This window comes from Alligator sinensis, unplaced genomic scaffold (genome assembly GCF_000455745.1).
Source record: "Alligator sinensis unplaced genomic scaffold, ASM45574v1 scaffold782_1, whole genome shotgun sequence".
In the NCBI taxonomy this organism is placed as follows: Eukaryota; Metazoa; Chordata; order Crocodylia; family Alligatoridae; genus Alligator; species Alligator sinensis.
Genome location: NW_005843078.1, coordinates 11854 through 28615, shown reverse-complemented (window position 1 = coordinate 28615; position 16762 = coordinate 11854). Strand labels below are relative to the sequence as shown.

At 52.8% G+C, this 16762-nt stretch overlaps 1 protein-coding gene across 1 annotated transcript; it reads left to right on the top strand.

Moving 5' to 3' along the window:
• Positions 1-2386: 2386 nt before the first annotated feature.
• LOC102372196 (zinc finger protein 345-like) lies at positions 2387-16483 on the top strand. Its single transcript, XM_006037183.3, has 6 exons — positions 2387-2916; positions 4165-4337; positions 4836-4962; positions 7983-8099; positions 14205-14389; positions 14883-16483. Exons 1-6 carry the CDS (start codon positions 2685-2687, stop codon positions 16458-16460), a joined length of 2412 nt encoding a protein of 803 aa, XP_006037245.2. The 5' UTR covers positions 2387-2684; the 3' UTR covers positions 16461-16483.
• Positions 16484-16762: the final 279 nt, after the last annotated feature.

Below are 16762 nucleotides of genomic sequence, written 5' to 3'. Positions count from 1 at the left end.
GGTAACGTTTTGGTGGAGAATGCGTGTGGGGGTGAACAAGGTTATATGCTGCGGTTGTTGATCAGCTCTGTGCTCTCTGTTGTGGTTATTAGTGGGTCTTATGTCATAAGTCTCGTCCGAATGTTTATTGGTCTCTGTCTAAAAGTGTGCACACCGACTGGTGGTAGAAGTGCCGGTTATAGTAGTCTCGGGTTAGACCGGCCACATTACAGAAATAGAAAGCCCACCTGTGGGTTGTGGACAATCAGAAGCTCACTTCATGAGTAGGTGGAGGTCCAGGCTGCCTATAGAGGGGTCCATTGCTTTGGTTTGGATTTTTGTCTTGAGACTCTGTTATATTAAAAAAACAGACTTTTGGCACATGTTACGGACTAGGATACTAGCTTTAAGAAATAATAAACGGTAACTATAATAAGTAGACGCAGGATTGGGAACTTGAGTTAAGATGTTTAAAAGAAAAACAATAAGGAGTGAGGCAGATGTTGAAGATCCGCTGCCTACGTATCTGCAGGATGCAAGTCTTTTAAAGCTGTGGTTTGGGCATAGTCCTTGGACTGAGCAGGCAGTATCAGATGCCCACACCATTGCAGGCATAAGATATAAATTCAGAAACTATATGCAGATATATAATATACCACCCCAGTCCACAAAGAAGGAAGCTGCTGCTATGTGGCTTTTATAAGAAGCTACTAAAAATCTTTTCCTCTGTCTGACTAACTGTGAGGAGGGACTCGAGCAGAGAGGGAAACAGCTCTCACAGATTACACGCGAATTGGATACTTTAAAAATAGCAGCAGGATGCACACACTCACAGCTGCAAACCCTTCATAATGTTTTAAATAAACTGCGCTGGAAAATAAAAATCTTAAAACAGTGGCTGAGGAAAAGACAAAACTAGAACCAAAGGTCCAATTCCTACAAGGAATGGTAAAGAAGTTAACACTAAAGCAAGGACAGGCACCGGCAAATCACACTCAGTGCAAGGCCATAATTAATCATCCAAGACTTAAATTGGGATTTGCAAACAGGCAGGTTGCTGCTGTTACCACTGGGGACATCCCAATGGACACCCTGGATTTGGAACCAGGTTTATTGAATACAATTAAAGTGTCAATGCATGGGATAAAGCTGTTCCACCACTGAAACTAGAGGACCTGTGCCTGACGAACAGGACGAGGGGCCAGTCGCTGGTTCCCAAGCCACCACTACTGTCATCCCTTTGACAGCCACAGATTTAAGGGCACTAGCTACAATTTTAGGGCAGCGCGTGATGTCGGCTTGTGCGAGTTCAGATCTCCAGGGTATTGTATAGAGACTTAAGTACATTAACCCAGGTTCCCACTGTATTGGCATTGTTCAAACACCTGGGCGGTGCTATGGGGTGCCAATATTGACTAGCTCAAGCGGCTACCCTAACACACAGATCAGATGAGGACCCTAAAATGTTTTTTACTTGTTGGGAACTTGTGCAGATAACGGCAAGAGTTGTAGTTGCTGGGGGAGGGAATAGAGTTCTAAACAATACGCAGTTTCCAGTGGAAAACTTACAGGATTGTGCAGCAGCTATGTAGCCAATGTATGCAAACAGATTGGGTATCTGGGATGATGGACATCCTACCACACTGGCACATTAAAGACACAAACCCCAGCCAATAACACTGCGTGCGGCTCCTTGTACCGTAACCATTAAGAGAGAGAGAGCTCCAGGAGTGACAGCAATAGACCAGGTCACTTGTTCAAATAAAAGTGGTGGAAGGGGCGGATAGATGTCAGGACAAGGTATAGGTAAAGGCAGTGGGAGAGGAAGACTAAATGTAAAATCCTCAGCTAAGTGCCGTCGTTATCCTTATGAACCATGGTTCATCCTTATGGACTGGAGCCAAGTCCCGCCTGGGCGGTGCTCTGGGCCTGACACACGGCCGGGGTGCGGGAGAAGCCCTGGCCCATGGGGGTGGTGGTGGGGGCTGTGTGCCCTGCAGGTGCCCTGGATGGGGGTGGGGGGTCGGGGTGTAGCGCCGGGGGGCACTGGAGGGACTGTGCAGAAGGGACTGGTGCCGGGCGGGGGCTGCAGGGCCTGGTGGGGGCCGGGGCAGGTGTGAGGCTGGGAGGGGGCTATGCTTGGCGATTGTGGAGCCAGTCCGCTCCTCACGGCCTATGCGGAGCAGAAAGGAAGCGAGGATGACCCTGAGGCTGTTCTGAGTAGGGACAGTCTGGGGTCAAGGCTGGGCAGACCTCGTCTCACCTAGACTGGGATGGAGCAGGGGTCTCCCTGAGGTGGTCGGAGACTGCACAGCTGGCACCGGGGATGACCTCCCCACCCCAGAGATGCCAGCGCTTCCAGGGTCTCTTCTACCTAAAATCCAAGGGGCCGCGGGAGGTCTGCCGTGGCTGGCTGGAGCCCCAGCGCCGCAGCAAGGAGCAGGTGCTGGAGCTGGTGGTGCTGGAGCAGTTCCTGGCCATCCTGTCCCCGGGGATGCAGAGCTGGGAGTGCGGGTGCAGCGTGGAGACCTGCGCCCAGGCCGTGGCCCTGGCCGAGGGGATTCAGCTGGGCCAGGGGGAAGGTGACCATCTCCGGCTTAAAGCATTTGTTTCACCCTGGTCATCAATGCTGCTGTCCCTACATCTAAGTGTTTTGGGGATGTTCCCTCCCCGCCCCGTCGCTCCCACGTCCCTGCTCCCCAGTGATGTATTTATCTTGTCCCCAGGTCACAGTGAGGGTGAAGGTTAAGGACGTGTGCGCAGATGAGATGCAGCCCATGGGGCCACGGCGGGAGCCTGGCAATGCCTGGCTGGAGCTGCCACAGACCCGTGGTGCCGACAGGCCATTGGAGGAGGCAGGACAGAGGGAAACCCTGGGGCCTCGGGACCAGCCCCCCTGTCCCCCCAAGGAGGAGCCCCTGCCCCGCCAGGAGTCAGGTGAGGTACAGGGTGGAGGCCTGGGCGTGGGTCTGGGTGCCAGCGAGGCCGTCCTGCACACGGGGGAGCGGGTCGAATGTCTCTCCCTGCACAGGACAGGGCTACAGTATTTGTCACCCTGTGGCTGGGGGGGCAGAGCTGTGGTCCCTGTGGGTGGGTGTCTCCCAGGCTGGGGCACCTGATCCTTCTCCGTGACTGTGCAGCACCCAGCAGAGAGAGGCTTCGTCTTGCTTGGACCTTGTCCTGCTGCCACAATAACAGTCAGTGACCTTATTCGTGTCCCAGCAGCCAGTGTTCGCTCGTCCCTTTCTCGTGCCTCCATGAGCCCTCCGTGCCCCGCAAGGGGCTGGTGCAGGTGAGATGCCCCAGTGGTCTCCGTCTGGGTCAGGTACAGTTAACCCAGGCCTCTGTCTTGCAGACTCCCCCAAAACAGAGGAGACCCTTTTCCATCAGCGTGAGGCACCGTCCTTCAGTAGAGTAATCTCTCTTCCACACATTTTCATGGGGTCATAGTTTCATAGTTGGTCGGGTCGGAAGGGACCTGAGCAGATCATCTAGTCCGACCCCTGCCCTGGCAGGAAAGAGTACTGGGGTCAAACGACCCCGGCCAGATGTTCGTCCAGCCTCCTTTTAAAGATCCCCAGGGTAGGAGCCAGCACCACTTCTCTTGGAAGTTGGTTCCAGGTCTTAGCCCCCCTGACAGTGAAATACCGCTTCCTAATGTCTAGCCTGAAACTACCCTCCACTAGCTTGTGTCCGTTGTTTCTTGTAACTCCTGGGATTGCTCGGGGGAACAGGGACTCTCCCAATGCCTGCTGGTCCCCCTTGACTAGTCAGTGACCCAAAGGATCAGCTGTTGTTCTCCCAGTGACTCTGAGAGCATTTCACATGCCCTGGAGAACCCCGACCCGGCATTTGTCGTCTCCACCCCCCCCTGCCCAAACATGTGGATGTGACACAGTGCTGACATCCCTTCAGCTTCTTCCCCAGGGAGCGAGGTCCCTGCAGGCTCTGACATGGTGGTGTGATCCCCGCCCCGACCTGAGACAGAATTACTGGGTCTCGTCTTCATCCTCATGCCCCTAGAAGTCTATTAGCAAGAGCTGTGGGGCTTGGAGTCTTTCTTCTCCTCATTCTCCACACAGGGAAGCCTCTGTCTGCCTTTGTCCTTGGCCAGTACAGGAGACGAGCAGGGCTTTCCCCGTGCCAGCAGCACCAGGGCTCACCTGTGCTTTCTCCACCCTGCAGGTGCCAGGACCCTGAGGAGAGCTGAGCAGAAGCCTCCTGGAGAAGAGCCTGTAAAGCTGGAGCTGCCCAGGGCTTCCCCAGCGAGCCTGGAGGAGAGGGGCTCCCCGACACATGAGCTGGGCCAACTGCAGAGGCGGCAGAGCAAACCTGCAAAGCAGAGGGAGAGCTTGGGGGTGAGCAGGGCACTAGGTCCAGCTGGGGGTGGGAGTACAGCTGGGGCAAAGTGCAGGAACAGCCAGGGGAGGTGTAACGAATTTGGGGTGCAGAGAGACGCGAAGAGCATCAAGCCTGTGGTAATGCAGCTTGGTGTGTTTGTTGCCTCCATTAGCAGGAGCTCCCTCCTAAGTGCAGATGGCCAGGGGGGTGCTGGCGTGGGCAAACCTTGTCAGAGTGCATGGAGCCGGGGCTCCCTGCCCCTAGAACTGCTGCCCAGGCTGCATCAAAGGACTGAACAAAGTGAACGCGATGAGCTGGGCTAAAGCGGACACGTGGACTCCTATGTGCACAGCTGCGTCCGCATCTCATGTCAGCTGAAGACCGGGAAATATTGCACCCTTAGCTGTTGTGACAAAGCCTGCAGTTAATTGTAATACTCTGATAGCAGACAGGGCCGTGGGGGCTGGAAACAGCTGGAAGAGGAGACACTGATGGTGTAATGCTTGTGACTGCAGCTCCAGGAGGTGTTTGAAGACGTGGCTGTGTATTTCACGCGGAAGGAGTGGGAGCTGCTGGAAGATGAGGACAAGGTGCTTTACCGGGACCAGATGCTGAGGAATTTCCAAGCCCTCATCTCCCTGGGTAAAGTGCTGGTTCTTGCTTCTCCCGGGAGCTATGTGAACTCTGAAGTTTATTGTCTTCTTCCTGTTTCTCAGCAGTCTCATCCTCATGCACCTTTGGCTGGTGGCTTCAGTCTGCTTCCTCCCCACTGCTCTATCAGTGATCAGACCTCTCGCACATCATGTTGATAGATCTGCCGTCATTTCATTCAGCCACTTTCACTTGTGTCTTCCCCATTCTTGTAACTCCTGGTGCTCCCATCTCCAGCAGTTTCTTGACAAAATGATCTCCCTTTGCCTTCTCAAGGCGTTCATACCATCTTCAGTTCATTGTGCATCAATTCACTAACAGTTCTTCCTTGGGGAATATTTCAAATTTTCTCCTTCACTCGTGTGTCGTGTCCATACACATTTAAGCGTCCTAGCATGCTCAGTTCAGTGCTAGCTAAATGCTTTTTCTCCTCCTTTGGTTATGACCCAGCACAAGTTAATGGAAGTCTTATTAGCCTCTCCTGCAATTCCTCAAGTCTTCCTCTAGTGTCTGATGTACACGTGATGCAACCCAGGTACTTGTACCAAGGGGTCCCTGGAAGCTTCTGTCCACGTTCCTTCCTCGCAACTTCATCTGTATGGACCAGAGACTCTGGCTTTGCTGTACTTACATTTAGACCTGTGCTCTCAGGCTCACTCTGCCATTCTCAAGTTTTCTTGTTCTCCTAGAATCCCTCTGCAGCTCAGACACCATCGCTGTGATAACAAGAACTGGGCTAGGTGCAGGGCCTAGTGAAAACCATTTTTCATTTCCAGAGGATCTCTAATACAGGGGCTTGTTCTTGCTTGTGTGCAGGCTTGAGGTACGTAGCTTTCCCTAGGTCCATTTACTTTTTTGATGCTTTCTTTCCCTTCCGCTTCCCCCAGAGGATTTACTTAGGGAAGTGCTCAAATGCTTTCTGTAGTTCAACAAAGACCACATAGACCATTTCTACATTATGGGCTTTCACATGCGATGAAGCGTGTGTCTTTTCACCTTCTTTTTGTCGTTACCATGACTCTGAGGAACTTTGTTTTACACCTGGCCGTATTTACCATCCTGTGGACTCACCTCCATTCCTGGGATGTTCCTCCCATTGGATGGGATGCGGGTTTCAGTTGCAACTTCCGGTAGTATAGTTTCATAGTCGGTAGAGTTGGAAGGGACCTGAGCAGATCATCAAATCTGACCCCCTGCCATGGCAGGAAAGATCACTGGGGTCAAACGATCCCAGCAAGGTGTTCATCCACCCTCTTCTTAAAGACCCCCAGGATAGGAGCCAGCACCACTTCTCTTGGAAGTTGGTTCCTGATCCTAGACGCCCTGACTGTGAAGTAGCTCCTTCTGTTCAGCCTCCACAAGAGAAGGCTGAGAGGGGACCTCGTGGCAGTTTACAAACTAGTCAAGGGGGACCAGCAGGCATTGGGGGAGTCCCTGTTCCCCCGAGCACTACCAGGAGTGACAAGGGATAATGGTCACAAGCTGGCAGAGGGTTGATTTAGGCTAGATATCAGGTCCCGTCGCCTCTCCTCATAGGGCCTGCCCTGCTGCCCCTGACCATGCGGGTGGCCTCCTCTGGACCCCCTCCATGCTGTCTACATCCGTCCTGAAGTGCGGCGCCCAGCACTGGATGCATCTGTGGATGCACAACAAGGTGTGGTTGGCCTTCTTAACTGCGTTTCCACACTGTCGGCCCATGTTCATTTTGGCATCAATAATGTCTCCAAGATCCTTTTCTGCCTCTGCACTGACGAGAAGGGAGTTCCCCAGCCTGTAGGTGTGCTGCTGGCTCTTCCTCCCCAGGTGCAGCACCCTGCACTTGTCAGTGTTGAAACCCATCCTGTTCTCATCCGCCCACCCCTGTAACCTGTCCAGGTCTGATTGCAGCCTAGTCCTCCCTTCTAGCGTGCCCGCTTCTCCCCACATCTTAGCGTTGTCTGTGAATTTGAACAGGGTGCTTTTTACACCCCCCTGTCCAAGTTGCTGATGAAGATGTTGAACAGTGCGGGTTCAAGGACCGAGCCCTGGGGGACCCCACTGCCCACATCCCTCCAGGTCAAGTAAGACCCATCCACCACCGCTCTCTGGGTGCGGCCCTCCAGCCAGTTAGCGACCCATCTGACTGTGTAGGTGTCGACGCCACCATCCCCTCGTTTTTTAATGAGAATGAGGTGAGAGACAGTGTCAAAGGCCTTCCTGAAGTCCAGAAAGACTACGTCCACTGCGACCCCTGCATCTAAGGATGTTGTACCTGGTCGTAGAAGGTCACCAGGTTGGTCTGACAGGACCTGCCTCAAATGAACCGATGTTGGTCGCCCCTGAGCATAATCTCCTCTGCTGGCCCCTCGCGGACATGCGCCAGGTTAACTCTCTCAAAACGCTTACCCAGGACCAAGGTAAGACTGACTGGCCTATACTTCCCTGGGTCCTCCTTCCTCCCTTTTTTGAAAATGGGAATCTATAAAATAGTCTTGTCCTGTGCCCTGGTGATGCTGATTTATCTCGTCTTCCAGAAAACAGTTTCAGTTTCAGCCATCTGTCATGGATGCTTTTCACTGCCACAGGTCCTCACTTTAAACCTTCACTGAGAATAAGATCATTTCCTTTCCTTTAACTGGGGTTGGATTGATGAGATAAATGATATCCATCCATAAGTGTGTCCAATATTTCTTCATTTTGGTACTTTGGAAACAGTAAAAGCTTTATCTTTCTGCTCCCTAGTACAACACGGATCACTGCATCTCCATGCTTATTTTCGGTGACTGTCAGTTTGATACCCTTTCTAAACCAGGCAGTGGTTGGGGCTTTGTTTCCTAGACCTTTCCTCCCGTACCTGCGTGACAAGGACCATTATGTCTTCAAGACTTCTCCCTGCAGTACTTTCCCTTTTATCCTAAATGCTTCCTCCTCAACGACACCTTGAGCTCATTGGATCCATTCCCCAAATCGTGGTTGGTTATTCTGCATCCAGTACCCAGTCACAAATGCTCTTTAACCACTGTCCCAAACAGGACATCGAGGTCCCACCCCTGATTTAATCTGCCGCATCCAGCGAGGATTGGTGGAGCTGTGGGTCTGTGATGATGAGGATGGTGGGGAAATCTCCAGGTCAGAGGAGCTGCTGCCAGGTGAGTTGTGGCTGTCCCCTCCACCCAATTCCCCTCTCTGAAATGCTCCATGCCCAGAGTGCCAGGGCAATCTGGGAACTGCTGACATGCCCTGTACTGCCATTGCAGGGTCCTGACCTGAAAGACAGTACATTATGCTGTAACGTGTCCAGGCAGGTGATGTTCCCCCTTCCTGAATATCCAACAATATGGGGACAAGCAACTATTCCCTTCTTCCCTCCCTAATCACAGCCATTACGGGACAATTGAGTTTGCTTTTTTGATTTATTTTCAGCCCATATCTGTTTTCCCTCGGATACCATGTGTTATGGGCCAGTGGGGGGGCAGCCTCACTGCAGCCAAGCAAAACCCCCACTTCGAGTGGCTCCCCTGGGATGCCTACATCTGTCCAACCCCTTTCCTGGAGCAGACCCGCAAACCTGGAAGAACCACTGGCACCACTGGGGTCTGGGCTTTGTCCAGGCTCTGTGCCCCCCAGGGTACAAAGGCCTTATAGATGGACCTTGAGGGTGCTTAACCCACCATGAGATCTTGGAGTGCTTCCTTTAGTCAGAGCATAGAAGGTAGCCTCCCTTAGCTGCACAAAGGGAGCAAAAAGGTTGCTCAATCCTTCTCAAACATTTACTGCTGGCCTTACTATGATAGTTAGCTTTATTGTTGGAGGGGGGGGGGCATGGGGAAGGAATACTAAGCAAAAGGAGCTTTGAAAGAGAACAGCCTTGAGCACAACAGAATAAGGGTCTTGTGGGCCCTTTGAGAACGTGTCTCGAACACTTAGGTCTACGTTACTGGCTACAATTCAGATAAGTTACTCACAGCAGCGTCCAGAGGATCATAGAGGTGCACAGCTTGATCCAGTGACCAGAAGATGCCTGCCTATCCCAAGATAGAGGGACTCTATTTATAAGTTGTCTGACCTTGCTACCTCTACTCAACCAACATCAGGTGTTTTCTGAGCATCACTGAGGCTGACCAGTGCGGTTGAGTAATGTCAGCCCTCACCTTGCGTGGGGATCAGTGCCTTAGGACCACCCTCCCAGGTCAAAGGTGGGAAGTTTAGCATTAGCCTGGCCAAAGGGAAAGGGAGTCTCCCCTGCAGGTGGACGTAATCTTTCTGGACTTTAGGAAGGCCTTCGACACTTTCTGTCACCCCATTCTCATTAAAAAAACTAGGAGACTGTGGCGTCGATGCCTACACAGTCAGATGGGTCACTAACTGGCTGGGGGGCTGCACCCAGAGAGCGGTGGTGGATGGGTCTTATTCGACCTGGAGGGCTGTGGGCAGTGGGGTCCCCCAGGGCTCGGTCCTCGGGCCTGCACTGTTCAACATCTTTATCAGCGACTTGGATGAGGGGGTAAAAAGCACCCTAGTCAAATTCGCAGACGACACTAAGGTTTCAACACTGACAAGTGCAAGGTACTGCACCTGGGGAGGAAGAACCAGCAGCATACCTACAGGCTGGGGAACTCCCTTCTCGTCAGGGCAGAGGCAGAAAAGGATCTTGGAGTCATCATTGATGCCAAAATGAACATGGGCCGGCAGTGTGGGGACGCAGTCAGGAAGGCCTTGTCGTGCATCCACAGATGCATCTCGAGCAGGTCTAAGGAGGTGATCCTCCCCCTCTATGCGGCACTGGTCAGGTCGCAGCTGGAGTACTGTGTCCAGGTCTGGGTGCCGCACTTCAGGAGGGATGTGGACAGCATGGAGAGGGTCCAGAGGAGGCCACTCGCATGGTCAGGGGCAGGAGGGCAGGCCCTACGAGGAGAGGCGACGGGACCTGAACCTGTTCAGCCTCCACAAGAGAAGGCTGAGGGGGACCTGGTGGCCGTTTACAAACTAGTCAGGGGGACCAGCAGGCATTGGGGGAGTCCCTGTTCCCCCAAACACTGCCAGGAGTGACAAGAAATACCTGTCACAAGCCGGGAGAGGGTAGATTCAGACTAGGTATCAGGAGGCGCTACTTCACTGTCAGGGCAGCTAGGATCTGGAACCAACTTCCAAGGGAAGTGGTGCTGGCTCCTACCCTGGGGGTCTTTAAAAGGAGGCAGGATGAACACCTAGCCAGGGTTGTTTGATCCCAGTATTCTTTCCTGCCATGGCAGGGGGTCGGACTTGATGATCTGCCCAGGTCCCTTCTGACTCTACCTACTATGAAACTCCCTTTCCCAGGACATGATGGGATTTGTAGTTCCCCATGGAAATCAAGATGATGTACAGAAGCTCTGTTTAACCATTCCTGTTGGACAAGAGAAAAGCTGGGGCTCCCCCTGGATGCTCCTGCTCAGGTTGACCTGGACCCCAGGACGTGTTTCGTCATGGTCTCAGGCTGTATTACATGGCTCCATGGCGTGGGAGGGATTTGGAACCTTTCATGTTGTGGGAGGAAGGAAACCCCCATGTTTTGCACCACAATTGCCCCCTTCCTGTTTCCTCTCTAGGGCCCTGAGTTTCAGAAGGCCTAAGACTCAGCAGAGTCCAGGTTCAGGATCATGGCAAGGCCTTACACCCAGTTCAGACTCCTGTGACATACAGGCCAGCTGGAACTTGTCAGCAGAAGAAAGCTCCATGGGCTCATTCCCTGCACCAGACCATGCCCTGGATGGAGGCAGGAAGCACAGCCCTGCTCCTTTTAGAAGAGAGAGCCACAGCCACAGACCTCACCCCACCCACGGGTCCAGGGGACATGCCCCCCATGCCTCCCCTGGGGTGTGCACCGCTGCACTATCTGCACCCCCCGACGAGCCACAGCTCTGTCCTGCACCCTGCCCCACTCTTCCCCCGTGGGGTAGCAGCTCCCCAGCCCCAGTCCCTCCCTCACCACGGGGGCCTTGATCTGCCCCCCTGACTGCCCATTCCCCCCGGCAGACTTACCAGCTGGATGCTGTTTTCCAAGCTGCCAGGCTGCATATGGGCAGTCAAATTGGTATCGGCTGACATGGCTCACTAATAATGGGCCATCAGTATCAACTCAAAAAATCTTTATTGGTGCACACCTACCCACATGTCCTTGTCTCAGCAGGGTCCGAGGTGATGGGGCTGACAGCTGGGACAGAAACCTTGAGAGTCTGACTCTGAACTCCCCTGAGTAGGGAACATTAGCCCGCCACAAGGACCTGCCTTTCCCTCACTCCCTGCACTTTGGGTTTATAGATTCATTGATTCATAGATTGTTAGGGGCTGGAAGTGACCTCGCAGGTCATCGGGTCCTGCCCGCCTGCACTAGGCAGGAAAGACAACTGGGGTCAGGTGAGCTCAGCAAGGTTACTGTCCAGTCTCCTCTTGAAGATGTCCAAGGTAGACGATTGGACCACCTCTGGAGGGAGTTTATTCCACTCTCTGGATATCCTAATTGTCAAGACGCTTTTCCTAGTGTTAAGCCTGAAACAGTCTTCCATGAGTTTTTGGCCATTACTCCTGGTTTTCTTCAAGGGTGCCCTGGTGAACAGTTGCTCACCGAGCTGTTGTTGTATGCCTCTGATGTAGCGGTAAGCTACTACCGAGTCCACTCTCAGCTTTCTTTTTCTTTATGCTGAAGGGTCCCAGGTCCCTGAGCCTTTCCTCGTGTTGCTTGCCATGTAAGTCTCTGATCATATGTGTGGCCCTTCCCTGGACTCTCACGCTTTACAGCGTCCTTGTTGCAGTGTGGTGCCCAGAACTGGACGCAGTATTCCAGCTGCAGTCTCAACAAGGCTGAGTAAAGCAGAAGAATCACCTGCTTGGCTTTGCTTGGGATGCATTGTTTAAGGCATGCTGGCTAGAGCATTGCACTGATGGCACGTGTTCATACTGTGGTCTGTTATTACCCCTAGGTCCCTTTCAGTCATGGTGCTAGTCAGTTTGGCATCACCGAGCATGTAAGTAAGTTGGGGATATTTGCCCCCAGATGGAGCAGTTTACACCTCTCAGTGTTGAACTTTATCTGGTTCTGATCCGCCTAACTCTCCGCCTGTCTAGGTCCGCCTGTACCTGCAGCCTATCTTCAAGTGTGACCATGCTCCCCCATAACTTGGTATTGTCCATGAACTTGGCTAGTGAGTTCTTCACCCCCACATCCAAATAATTGATAAAGATGTTGAAAAGCACTGGACCAAGCACGCACCCCTGAGGGACACCACTGGCTACTTCTCACCAGGGTGACATGGGTCCACTCATTAGGACTCGCCGAGTCCTGCCCCTCAGCCATCTTCCTACCCACCTAACTCGTACAGTTGAGCCCACAATCCTTCAGTTTTCCCATGAGAACATGATGGGATTCCAGATCAAAGGCCTTTTGGAAGTCTAGGTATACAATGGCGACCTCCTCTGTCTTATCCAGGTGGTGAGTTACGTGGTTGTAGGAGGAGATGAGATTGGTAAGACAAGACCTGCCCACGATGAGGCCGTGGAAGCTATCATTCAGAGTCCTACCTTCTGCAAGCTTATCGCACATAGACTCTTTGACTAATTTTTCTAGTAGTTTCCCTGGGATAAAAGTTAAGCTAATTGGCCTACAGTTGCCCACACCCTTTCTCCTCCCCTTCTTGAAGATGGGCACAACATTGGCCCTCTTCTAGTCTTTAGGAACTTCCCCTGAGCACCGCAAGCTTTGGAAGTGTTTCACCAGAGGTCCCATGATGACTTCGGCCAGCTCCTTCAGCACTCTCAAATGAAATTCATTTGGTCCTGCTGACTTATAAATTTCTAACTTTTTTAACCGATCACGCACCAGCTCAACATCAGCAGTAGGAGGGTGGTCACTCCCACCATGCCCATTCTGAACCTCTTCTAGTATGATTTGTCCCTTAGTCTGGTGAAATACCGAAGTGAGGTAGTCAATCAGAAGCTGAGTTTTCTCCTGAGTGCTGGTAACCAGATGTCCTGAGTTGTTAAGCAGTGGCCCCACACTCCCATTTGTTTTCCTCCTGTTCCCCACATACCTAAAGAAGGACTTCTTATTGTCCGTGATTTGTGTTGCTAGTTTAACTTCAGTTGCTGCCTTAGCCTTTCTAATCTTCTCCCTGCAAGCGTGGGACATTGTTGTGTAGTTCTCCTTGGGGCCTGGCTCAAGCTTCCATTGTTTGTATGCCTCATTCTTTTTCAAGAGGACCATGATATCCCTGCTAAGCCAAGAGGACTTCCCAGCCCTTCAGCTACCTTTCTTCCACATGGGAATGGATGTCTTTTGTGCTTTGAGGATCGTGTCCTTGAGGAACAACCACTCTTCATGCACTCCTTTCACCTTCGGTCTTTGGTCCTGCAACGCTTCCCCTACTATTGCCCTGAACCTGTTGAAATTCATTTTTTGAAGTCCAAAACTTCAACCCTGCTAGCTGATTTGCCTGCCTTGTGATGGAGAGTAAATGTGATGGTTTTGTGGTCAGTGTCGCCCAGGCTACCCTCTACGTTCAGATTGCTCACCAGATCATGTCCTTTGGCCAGCTTAGGAGTGTGTTACCTCTGGTTGGCCTGTGCATGTCCTGAGTCAGGTAGAGCTCTTCCATATAAGTCAGGAAGCAGCACAACCAATCCAACTTAGCCGAGTGTTGCTCCCAAAAGATGCGTGGGTAACTGAAGTTGCTGATGACGACCATGTCCCTTGCATGCGTGGCCTCTGCCAGTTCTCGAGAGAACTCCAGATGGAGCTCCTCCCCCGGTTTAGTGGTCTGTAGTGTACACGTCTGTCTCAACATGGCCCCCACGCCCCTGTAGTTTGACCCAGAGTTTTGAGCCGCTCTTCTTTGGAGCTGATTTTGGCCTCCAAGGAGGTGTACTGCTCCCTCACCTAGAGAGCTAAACCTCTGCCTTTCTTCTCTACTCAGTCTCTTCTGTGCAGGGTGTAGTGGCTATGTTGCAATCGTGTGAGGAGTCCCACTAGGTCTCCGTAATCCCTACTAGATCATAATGCCCACCGGAGAGTAGGAAGGCTAGCTCCTCCTCGATCCCCGTGCTCCTGGCGTAAGTACAGGCACCTGAGTCCTTCAAATGAGATTTGGAAGAAAGAGCTTGATTCCTTGAGGGAACGCAAGGTCCAGGCCTACTCAGGCCCATCCCAGCACAAAGAGTAAGCATGTTTGCCCCTTGCCAGCAGGGCAGGGATTAATCTGGAGTTTCTCTTCCCCATGCAGGAGGTGCCTGGCTCCTCAGAGGACCCAAGGAGGAGGCTCATGTGGAAGGGCCTGCAAATGTGGAGTCACCATGGACTTCCCTAGGGAGTTTGGGTGAGATGGACTCCCCGAGACCTGAGAAGGAGCAGTGGCCCAAGAATCAGGGAAGACCCCAGAAGCAGATGAAGAATGTAGCACTGAACCAGGTACCATCTGCAGTTAGGTGTAAGTGGAGAAGGGACATACCCAGAAAGAGCTGTGGGTGCGGGGAAGGATATCTGGAGACGAGAGACCTAAAGATCTATTGGAAAGAGTCAGTGCATCCAAGCCGAGGCAGTGGGGAGGGTGCCAGAGATGAAGCAGGAGCTCTCTACCAAGCACAGGGGTAGAGCCCACCCCTGCTCGAAGGTCAGGAAAACCTTTAACTGCCCAAGATAGGGCACACTTAACAAGAGAGGGTACACTGGGGAGAAGCTCTATTTATGCACCAAGTGTGGGAAGAGCTTCACTTGCCTCTCAACCCCGGGTGCTTACCCCCAGATCCATTCTGGAGAGCTCTCCCACTCCTACACCAAATGGGGGAAGAGCTTTGTGTGCCCCTCAGACCTGGACAAGCACCTACACGGACACTGGGGGAAATGCCAGTATCACTGTGTAATGTGTGGTAAGACCTTCTTCCATCGTTTCTTCCCAAACCAGCACCGGCGCATTCACCTGGGGAGGAAGACGCACCACTGCACTGAGTGCAGGAAGAACTTCACATGCTGGCAAGACCTGTGCCAGCACCAGTGTGTGCAGAGTAGGGACCAGCCGCACAACGGCACCCAGGGTGGGAAGAGCTTCAGGCAGCCCTCCAACCTGGCCAGGCACTGGTGCATGCACGCAAGGGAGAAGTCACATGCTCAGTGCTCAGAGTGTGGGAAGAGTTTCGACTTGTCCTCCAAATTAACCAAACACCAGCTCATTCACACAGGCAAGAATCCACATTGGTGCTTGGAGTGTGGTAAGAGCTTCACTCGCTCCTCCAGCCTGGCTGAGCACCATCGTATCCACACCGGGGAGAAGCCACATCAGTGCTTGGAGTGTGGGAAGAGCTTCACTCGCTTCTTCAGCCTGGCTGAGCACCAGCATATCCACACCGGGGAGAAGCCACATCAGTGCTTGGAGTGTGGGAAGAGCTTCACCCGATCGTCTGACGTGGGGAAGCACCAGCTCATCCACGTGAGGGAGAAGCCCTATCAGTGCTTGGAGTGTGGGAAGAGCTTCTCTCGCTCCTCCAGCCTGGCTGAGCACCAGCATATCCACACAGGAAAGAAGCCACATCAGTGCTTGGAGTGTGGGAAGAGCTTTGTTCGCTCCTCCAACCTGGCTGAGCACCAGCATATCCACACAGGAAAGAAGCCACATCGGTGCTTGGAGTGTGGGAAGAGCTTTGCTCGCTTCTCCAGCCTGGCTGAGCACCAGCGTACCCACACAGGAGAGAAGCCACATCAGTGCCTGGAGTGCGGGAAGAGCTTCACCCGATCGTCCGACCTGGTACAGCACCAGGTCATCCACACAGGAGAGAAGCCACATCAGTGCTTGGAGTGTGGTAAAAGCTTCACTCGCTCCTCCAACCTGGCTGGCCACCAGCGTATCCACACAGGAGAGAAGCCACACCAGTGCTTGGAGTGTGGGAAGAGCTTCACCCGATCGTCCGACCTGGTACAGCACCAGGTCATCCACACAGGAGAGAAGCCACATCAGTGCTTGGAGTGTGGGAAGAGCTTCACTCAGTCCTCCAGCCTGGCTAAGCACCGACGTATCCACACCGGAGAGAAGCCATATGAGTGCTTGGAGTGTGGGAAGAGCTTCACTCAGTCGTTCAGCCTGGCTAAGCACCAGCGTATCCACACGGGAGAGAAGCCACATCAGTGCTTGGAGTGTGGGAAGAGCTTCACCCGATCGTCCGGCCTGGTGCAGCACGAGCTCATGCACGCAGGAGAGAAGCCACACCAGTGCTTCGTGTGTGGTAAAAGCTTCACCCGATTGTCCGACCTGGGGAAGCACCAGCTCATCCACACGGGACAGAAGCCACATCAGTGCTCGGAGTGTGGGAAGAGCTTCAGTCAGTCCTCCAGCCTGGCTAAGCACCAGCGTATCCACACCGGGGAGAAGCCACATCAGTGCTCGGAGTGTGGGAAGAGCTTCACCCGATCGTCCGACCTGGTGCAGCACCAGCTTATCCACACGGGTGAACCGACTTTGTTACTTAAAATTTTTAATTGCTCAAATTAAGGGCGAGACCTTATAAAGGGGGATAAGGCAAAAATGCCAGATTTATCAATTACATGAAGCAATTACATAAACTTGGACACTCCAGTTATAGAAACAGACATACACCAGCATACGTACAAAGAGACATAGTCGCACATACAGCCCAAACCACTCCAGTAAGATGTTATAGTTACCAGCAGAAGTCACTCAATATTAGCAATGGGTGGCTGGGTCCAGGCTTGTTGAGGGTGATAGAAGCGAGGGAAGAACAGACGTGCATGCCTGTGCTCCACGAGGTTGCAGGGAGCGGAGTCCCCATCTTG